The sequence below is a fragment of the Cyprinodon variegatus genome, unplaced genomic scaffold (genome assembly GCF_000732505.1).
Source record: "Cyprinodon variegatus isolate N-32 unplaced genomic scaffold, C_variegatus-1.0 Scaffold1324, whole genome shotgun sequence".
NCBI lineage: Eukaryota > Metazoa > Chordata > Actinopteri > Cyprinodontiformes > Cyprinodontidae > Cyprinodon > Cyprinodon variegatus.
Window position 1 is genome coordinate 105,878 of NW_015151777.1, and position 10,072 is coordinate 115,949.

General features: G+C 34.7%; 1 protein-coding gene across 1 annotated transcript in view; it reads left to right on the forward strand.

Annotated features, from left to right (window-relative positions):
• The window catches only part of LOC107102818 (sodium- and chloride-dependent GABA transporter 1-like), a 17,471-nt gene extending 11,117 nt beyond the window's left edge, over positions 1 to 6,354 (forward strand). Inside the window, exons 12-15 of the mRNA XM_015402252.1 lie at positions 355 to 457; positions 562 to 662; positions 902 to 1,069; positions 2,614 to 6,354. Coding sequence (XP_015257738.1) covers positions 355 to 457; positions 562 to 662; positions 902 to 1,069; positions 2,614 to 2,727 — 486 coding nt within the window. The 3' untranslated portion in view covers positions 2,728 to 6,354. The remainder of the gene's footprint in view (positions 1 to 354; positions 458 to 561; positions 663 to 901; positions 1,070 to 2,613) is intronic.
• Positions 6,355 to 10,072: the final 3,718 nt, after the last annotated feature.

A 10,072-nucleotide genomic window follows, 5' to 3' on the forward strand; every position in this document is an offset into this window, starting at 1 on the left:
ATGGATGGAATACTTATGAAAGAAAGACTGAAAACATTACTCAACAACATTGAATATCATAGTTCACCTTCTCAGCCTTAAAGTGTGGATTGTGTAAAATTTAGGGGGGGTTATGCATGTACATAAAGGTTTTGATGACATACTGGGCTGCTACCTGACAATGCATCATTCTAAAATGATGTTTTTCAGAAATCATACACCCTTGTATGATTAAAATGATTTTTGCTTGACTTTCTGGTGTAATATTTTGTTTATTCGAGTTTCAATTTCTTTAAACCTTATAATGACACTGTAATATGCTTTAAGCTTAACTTCTTCTGCTTCACCCATTTGTTATTTTTTCTTATTCTATAGGGTGGATTGTATGTGTTTAAGCTATTTGACTACTACTCAGCGAGTGGAATGTCGCTGCTTTTCCTAGTCTTCTTCGAGTGTATCTCAATTTCATGGTTCTATGGTGAGCAATATTTTTTGAAAAACATATATAAGATACCTAATTCCAAAAGTTCACAATGTGCATTGGGAAAATACTTTTTATGTTGTTTATCTTTTTATTTGCAGGTGTGAACAAATTTTTTGACAACATTGAGGAAATGATTGGTTACAGGCCCTGTCTGTGGTGGAAGCTCTGCTGGGTTGTTTTCACTCCTCTCATTGTGGCTGTAAGTGTCACCTTAAGACATTTTGTTGTGATACCGAATATTAGAGCATTTTATTGTAATTTAAAGTTAAATGTTAAGTATAGGTGGTTTTAACTTCATTAAAATTTGTAATTTTAAACAACAACAAAAAAAGACCAATGTAACTCCGGAGGAGGTTCAATGTATAGAGCTAAACACAGGGCAAAATGTCTTATGATGTAAGATGCTTAGATATCTTCTATTAACTATTTGTTCTACAGGGAGTCTTCTTGTTCAGTGCTGTACAGATGGTTCCCCTTACTATGGGAGATTATGTTTTTCCAAGCTGGGGTCAGGGGGTCGGTTGGCTAATGGCCTTATCCTCAATGATCCTCATCCCAGGCTACATGGGCTACATGTTCCTAACACTCAAAGGCACTTACAAAGAGGTAAGATGCTGTTATCATATCCAGGTTTTTGCAATCACTTTATGCATTTCTGTATTTAAACACTTTCTGAGTTGTCCTTTTTTTGTTTTGTTTTTTGTTTTGGGGGGTAGTAATAATAAATAAATAAAGCAGCGGATTAGGCCCAAAATCTGTAGCTAAGAAGAAGGTATTGTCAATTCTTTATTATTAGATAGAGAAAATATTTTTTTTTTAATTCAGCCCATTCCAAATTACTGTATAGTAGTATACTGTAATAAAATAAGCTATTTCTTTTTTCCAAAATTGACAGTAAGAAAAAATATGTTGACATGAGGCCAAAGGGTACTCCTTAGTGAATGAAAAATCGCTGAACTTTGCTTTGCCATATTTTATATTGAGGATTAGAACCCATCTCTGGCACTGTGCATGATTCAGTGGTTTTTAATGAGCAAATTCACAGGCAAGCTTGATAGAGAAATAATAAACCGCAATGAAGAGCAGGACTGTGATAAAAGGATTATAGAATGAAAAATAATTAGTTGTGTAAAGAAATTCTTCATGGCTTCCTTGACCAACTGTCAGACAAACCCTCTTTTTTAGCTTAACAATTACATTATTGGCTGGTTGGTATCCACTTTTTCACAGCATGTTGAATGCAGCTCGTTGTGATATATATAGCTTATAGTCCCTGCTGTAAGAATAAATGTGCCATAATTGCAGGCTTTGCAATAGAAGCTATCAAAAGCGAAATGCAGCTGTCAGATCCTGCAGAAGCAGCTGATGGCTGATTGTGTAATTGTAGCAATCAGGAAGCTGAATGCCGTTCTGCTTTCAGGCCACCACTTAGTTTCACAAACACTTCATTAGAATGACTGAGGAAGCATGCAGTCCAACACTCTGTAAAACTTCAAGCTTTAGAAGATTTAGTCAGATTGACATGTAGTGACCTTCTCCCTTTTATCCTGCAGTAGATATAAACTCTTCACACCCCTATTCTAATTTAACTGGCAGAGATCTTGAACTCTGAAATATAAGTTTTACTGTCATATGAAAAACTGTCCTGACCTTAAGACATGTAAAAATATTTGCAATTACAAGCAAAAAAAAAGTTTTTGGAAACATTTTTTGTTTGTAAAAGAAAAAAAAAACAATTCAAAAGTCTAAAATAAGCATGTGGGGAATAAGTCTGATGAAATAAAGGCCTTAAAGGTATTTTTGTCAAACTAAACACCATTAAACATCCCCTTTGCTACAGTGAAGCTTAGTGGTGGCAGCATCATGCTTCGTTGTTGTTTTCCGTTTGGCTTGAACTGGGGATTTTAAGAAAGTATTTTAAAACCTATTTAGCAATGCCCTAACTCCATCCGAGGGATTCAGTGTTGATTATTTAATTGTTGTTTATCAATCTACAGGTTACATTAAGATGGGGGAGAATCCTATATGAATTATTTTACAATCACAAAAACCCACATTTTCAATAAGTGTCATTGCTTTATATCCACTTTACAACAAAGGACAGTATCAGTTATATTAGAAAAACCTAATCCTCTTGATTCTCTTCTCAGCGTTTACGCATGATGATCAAACCTTTGGTTCTGGTGAAGGCTCAGGAAAATGGTCCGGATCAGCAGACAGAAACCCAGAATCAGAACCCTGCAAATGAAGAAGCCTACATCTAAGAAAAAAAAATCTAAGCACAGCCTCCCTCTCTGTTTGAGTGGCCAGACCGGCGCTGCACCGTAATCAAGGTTGGGAACAACCACTAGACTTCAACGTCTGCTTTTATTCACCTACCTCCTGGGGACATGTGAAACCAACCTGATTACATGGTTATTTTTAAGGGGGTTTTTCTGTTTGTTTATTTTTATAATACAGAGTTTTAAAGCCTATGAGGAAGAAAAAAATAAATCTGACAAAGTTGTTGTGATGTTTTGAATTTCATTATGCAAAAGATAGCCTTCTTAGAGAATCAAATGTGACCTAGACAACTACTGTATATTGAATATATGTAATTTAAATCAGAAGGCCCTTACTGATTAAATAATATTCCTTTGAAATCATTAATTAATTAACTAAATTTAAAATACTGTACAAAGGAGTAAAGTATATTGAGTAAAGTATATTTTATTTTGTAAATCACCTAAATACTTTAAAGTGAATGCAATGTAGCTGTTAAATAAAATGTAATGGTTTTAGGGATCAAAATTCTAAAATAGATAAATATTAAGCAAAGACAATATGGGAATGTGCAACAGGTAAGGCCAAATCTGCTTGTATGTATACATGATATTTGTCACGTTATCATTCCCTTGCAGAATCCTGCACCTCTTTGAAAAATGTTTACCAATCATGTTGAGGACTACATTAGAAAAGCACAAGTACTTTGTTGTATTTTAAATACTTCTTAATGGCATGACTGAAATCTGTGAAAACAGCAAAAATAACTTATTTTACACTTAGCAAGAGACTGTTATGACTGTTGTATTTATTTTCTAATGAATAATTCATTTAAATGTTGTCTGACTGTTTAGAATACATTTTTTTAGATCATTTTCTATGAATCTGAGAAGGACCAAATTGCTCTCATTAATTTGGACAGTTAGCGTTTTATCTGCAGACTAATGGAGTCAATGCACCCCTTGATGCAGAAAAGCAATATTTAGAAAATATAGCACCAGTGTGGACGGAAGCCTCTATTACAAAAGGTATAGCCATTTTTGAAATTCCACAGTTCTGTGTTCTCACAGCTCCACTTGAAGATCAATTATTTGGAATATGTATATTTCTAAGTGGCTGTGGGATGGTTAAGTGGGAACAAAGGACCGTGTGAAGTAGTTTGTTGCCTTCTGCCATGACTTGTGTCCTGTATTGGGGTTAGTAAAATGGATTTCTGTGACACCAATACCGAATTTTTGCCTGTACTTGTTTACTTGTAAATCTGTTCAGTAACCCACTCCTCAGGAACAAATGTAGATGTGACCAAACTGTTTTAGACATCGACCAGATTCACTGAAATAATTATCACTCAATCTAGAAAGTGTAACCCTAAAAACCCTAAAAATGTTTAAGTCTAAATATTCATTAAGACACAAATAGTGATAGTGCTTCCTGGTTCTTAAGACCTGTAATAGGCATGGGCGGTATGAGGTTCTCATGGTATGACAGCCTTGTGGTAAATTATGATGAATGGAATATACTGGAAACACAAATATATAATATTTTTACCTTCATTTATGTAATAAAATAACAAGGATTTCTATGGCTGCAGAACCAATGTAAGTTATTGATTACTCAATGTTTAAAGTCATAACAGTGAGTCTAGAAAAAAAAACTTATCAATTCCCCTAATATGATATTGTTCAAGTGGCAGCATTCTGACTGATTTTCTAAAACTGTAGGACTAAAGACATTTGTAGTTATATATTTAAATTCACACTGATAAACCAAAAACATTTCTAGCCATTGGTACTGCTTGGTTGGTTAAAGGATAGGTTTTGATGATGTTTAATTTGGACTCAGAAGCGGAAAAAGTGTTTACAGAAGAGAAAATAACAGAAAAGTCCCCAAAGTCAGAATTGTAAAAGGGAAAGTTGGGTTTCTTAAAAAAAAACATTATATCTAAATCTAGTATGGCTTCCAAGCAGATAAAGCTTAATGAATAGGAATTAGTTGTGATAGAAAGTACTACACAATCTTATTTAGTAAACATGTAAGTATGTTTAAAGGTTCAAAATATAGAAAAATGTAATACATTCATATTAGCTTTATTGCTATTAGAAGTTATTGTGGTTTATGAGCATATCAATTAGGAAACCCTGCTGTGTTTGAAGTTAGCCCTGCAACATGATTAAAATGGGTTTATGTTATTTCCAGACCCGTGTACAGATTTTGTACATGAACTGAAGGCATATTAAGTATTCCATCTGTTTGTTTTTTACCAGTCAAATATTACTTTTTTCTCAGTACCACTAAAGGCAGCCCCAGTAATGCCAGTGGTGCGCCCATTACAATTTTATTGGAACTGATCCAGACCATTTGGGGTCAGTTTGATTTTAACACAAAGTCTAAACAGGAGAAAATAAACAATCTGAAGGATAACATACTGGTTTTAACTTGATAATAACCAATACCTGTATGGCAATCAGCTGCCTGAAATGTAGATCACAGCTTGTTAGCTGTAGTTTAAAACAGTGTCAACTGGATAAGAATAATGGCTGGAAATTTCCAATCAGATGAATTGGTCGTTCTTATAAGTGATTAAAAAGTGTTGTTTCCTGTTTTCAGCAAACTGTCAGAAAGTGTGCTGCAGCTTTGGCAATAGTCTGCACTCCATAAAGCCAAAATATATAGTCACTCTGACTGACTTTTTAACCTTCTCATCAAATTGATTTAAACCTTGTAGGAGCAGAACAAGAGAAAATGTTATGGTTTTGTAGTCATAATCTTGTTGAACTCTTATGTATTTTTTATACTGATAACCCGCCTATGCCTATTTTTTTTTTTTAAATGCCTTCTGAAACATATTTATGACCTAGAGATTCTAGGATCGAGGAGCATGCTATCGGTCAGAGGACAAAACACTGTTAGCACAACAAAACCCAAGCACAAACTACACAGGCCATAAAAATATAACTGTGAAGCAAAGAAAAATGTTACATATTTGCTCATACTTTATTCTTTAAAGAATAACATTATAAAAAGAACTGTAGGCTCTAATTTTATCACAAATAACTAACATTGTGACAAGGAAGGATCAAGACAATATGCTTTTATGGCAGCTACATGTGACAGATATCAGGCTGAATCAGTCCCGGAACTTATAACTTTACTGACTTATTTTTTTAAGCTATATGAATAAAAAAAGTGCAATGACACAAGGTTTCCATGAATTTTGTATAAAGTTATCATACCACCATTTCTCTCTTGAATGATGTTGTAAACTAGATTGTGTAATACATGTATCTGTGAATGTCTATATTCGCTGAGATTTTCTTTTATTCAGTCTAAATGTTGAATGGAGCAATGTGACATCTCTTACTGTTTTCTGCAATAATACTGTCTCAGAAACTAAGGTACATATCTCTCCACAGTAAAATCGCAATGACAATAACAGAATAGAGTAATAATAAATAATAACAATAATTTAATAGAAATGTCTAGTCAGGGATTATTGTTTTGTACATTTTTAGCTGTTAAATGGGCCTAATGTAAAATATTATATGTAAAAAAAAAAAATATAATAAATGTCTTAAGATAGTGTTCTATGAAAAAGCATGATTGCTATATGTGTTACTTGCTGAATTAAATAAAGATCTATAGAATATAAAGTAAGCACTGTGTTATTTTTCAGTCCTTTTTAACCACTCTAAGCAGGTTTTCGTATACATTATGGAAATACTATGAAACAGTTTCACTTTTTAATGGATTAGGCTTTTTGAGTATTTTCAAACTGTAGCTAAAAATGTACAAAAACTCTTAAAATGCTTTCATGAAGATGACTGCTGACCTGCTTAGTAATATGGTAATGCACTATGTATTACATAAGTGAAAATGAATATGAAATCGCCTTGAAAGGTGTTGGATGTAAACCTGTCTGATGGTATCTGACAAAATGGTTTTCTGCTGCCGCAGTAATATCCTTGTAACACCTGCACTTAATTTTATGCCACAAACTAGAGTTGTCTGGCGCAGCAGCAAACAACTCCCAGCTACAATCAGTGGTTGCACAGCATAACGTAATTAGACACGAATGCTATCTACTTACATTTACTTGAATAGCTTTTTTTTAAATGAGTTCTTCAGGTAGTTTTACTGCACTGTGTATTTTACATTTATTTGATTAAGATTATTTGAAAATAATGTCTCAATGAGCTGCAACTGCATGATCAACCCTTAAGGCAGACACCAATGACGGCTGGTGGGGTTTTGTCCACCAGCCGTGACTCTGGTCAATGACTCAATCAATTTCTCTATGGTTGGAGTAAGGTTTGGTTTTGACTAGATTCTTCTACATAAAGATGATGGCCAGGACATTGAGAAGATCCTGTGACATCATGCTCCAGAGGAAGGTCTTGATCTTCTTCAGTGTTGGGAAGCACCTCTCAGATTCAGCTGTGGTCACGGGACTTGTGATGAGGATCTTCAGCAGAGCTAGAATCTTTAAGAGGGTGTCCTGAAGATTGTTCGCCATGAAGAACTGATACAGAGCCACAGCACCACTGCAGGTCTTGAACTCATCATTGCTGTAGATGAGAGCCAGCTCAGTTTTCGGCTTGTTCTTGTTGATCAGTGGGTAAGCCTCAATGGTGGTTTTGAGTGCAGCTTCAGGGAACTGGCTGTGGTACTCCAGGAATCTGTCTGCCTGCAGCAGTGTAGCGCTGATCTGTGTTTTGACGTCAGCTCTGGGCAGGAGAGCTGCACCCCGGGAACCTCCTATCCTTTTTCATTGCAGAGGATCAACTGCCCATGTACACCTTTCAACGAGAGTCAATGGGCAAAGAGTTTTGCGGCATAGGGCAGAAATACATCAACAATCTGACGACGCACGAAATAGGTTTACTTGTCATATTTATGTTGCACATTTAAAAAATATATTAATATATTTTGAAATATTTTAATTTTATAGTTTCATTTTTATTTGTTGTTTATTTCTTAATCAATGTCATTGGGTGGGTTGGGCGGCTCCCTAGCACCTCTATTGTCCAGCTGCCACCACTATGAAGACACAATTGCACAATTAATCCTGGATGTTTTCGTTTGATAGAAGGCCAACATTGTGACTGTCTTTATGTTCCTTTAAAAGTTCAGGTCCGAGTTCATTACTAAACCTGGATTTTGCAAGCCAAATTGTTTTATTTCTGCTAACTGTTCTTAGCCAGTTGGAGGTTGAGTGAATACGAACTAAATGGCATGTACGGGTATTCAAATATGTGTTTTGATGAGGCTCATTTGTCTGATTAAAAGTAACTCTTGAAATAACCAACTTTGCTTTTAAATGATTGTGTTAGTATGGTTTTACACATGAAACAGAGCGTAAAACCCTTTTCATGTCCTGTATGCCTGAAGAACTAAACTATGCCAAGATAAGCACTAACATTCTCAGGAATAAAATGCTGACAGAATTCTGACTGCAAACAAAAGTAACATTGGTAGTATTCAGTGAGAAGATACCTAAGCAGTGGTGACTAAGCAGAGTATCATCGGGATGTGAGAAATATACCATGCCTTTATATTGACTTTGTCTAATGCGGCAAAGAACACAAGGGAAGAGGGGTGTATTAAAGCAGCCTGACAAAATTTTCTGAGCTTGTGCTTTCGTAACTTGTAACTTTACATGATAGCATTGTACTTCAGAGAAAATACAAAGTAAAAATATAGACCATATCAATATTCTGTAATGAACATGCATAAACATTTTCAGCAGATAGGTCTGTCAAACACAAAAGAGTATGCAATTTAAAAAATGCATTTGCCAATGGTATGCAGGTGGTGTGCCCACTAGGGGATCTATAAATGCATTATATCGATTGTCAGTCAAGTTTTAATTCAACCAGCTTTCATTAAATAATACCATTGTCATCTGCATTAACTCAAACATTTAAAAACCAAACTGTAAAATATAATTAAATTATTTCAAAACAAAAAAGCAACATTTCTAACATCCCATTTGCTAAAATTATTAAGAATATTAAGCAACAGGTAATTTTTTATTGTTTTTAATAGAGAATTATACCCTGGTGGAAGACTAATGCATAATTCAAAGAAAAACCTTTGCTATATTTTATCTTTTACATGACTGTTGCACGGTATACTGCCATGTTTTGCCTTCCTGATTCACCAGAGTAACACACTAATGATACAGCATCTGTTTAGCTGGGATTGGTTTGCTCTCAGCATGAAAGATACACTGTTTTTGACATTTAATTAATTGGTGGCAATACAATTTTATTATAGGGACTTAACCCCTAGGATGTATGATGGAAAACTTAGTCAAATTTGAAAGCATTTACCAGCCCATTAATTCTTATATCCACTCAACTTAAGTTATTACCAATTCCATATAATATGGATTGTTATCATTCATTTTTCTTTATGGAACAGAAAACATAATTTTATTTTAAACAGAGCTCAGAAGTCTGTGAAGTCAGTGCTGCTGCACTTGTGATTTAGCCAAATCAATCTGGTACCATCTTTGTTGTTTTTTGTTTTGTTTGTTTTTGTTTGTTTGTTTTTTTTATAGGAACACAAATTTACAAAATATGCAGAATAATATAATGTAATTCTCTCAAAAGAAAACTGGATAGACTTCACCAGTATTTTAAAGCTAGCAAAGCTACAATTCAAAATGTAGAGTTTCATTGTAAATCTAATACACACCACCAACCACTTTACCCACCTATGTTGGGATCCCTGATGAATCCTGAGTCAGAGTATTCATCATTCTTATGTTCATCTTTAGAACGACGCACAGATAGCATATCTGCTGCCTGCAGATTGACAGGCAGGCAATGAGAGGAGCAAATGCCCTTATCACTGCCTGCCATATGATAGGATTAGCTAGAGTGTTGTCGAACAAAGCATTAATGAACAGTTTTAATTGCTTGCCTGGCATTCCCTGCCAAGCCACTGAACTACACACACAGATACACGGGACACAAAGCTTGTGGAGCCATCCATATTAGGGCAATGCAGTTGCTGCCATTTTCTATAGAAATTCCAATCAGAGCACATGCATTCTGCATGGCACTTAAATGTCATTCAATCTTTATGTAATCTACATGTATCACATCAATAACGGCATACTGGATCTATCCTAAATATCTAACAGGAATTACTGGTGCGGAATCAATATGAATTGTTCAGAAATGTTAACAGAAAAAATGCATTCACCTGCATTTTTTTTTAGCTTTTTTTTTTGTTTGTTGGCATTTAAATTTGGATATAGTGATTTCATTTACATTCAATATTACACTGTGCAGCACAAAATATCAGAGATATGTTAGATTACAAGTCAAAACTTTCACA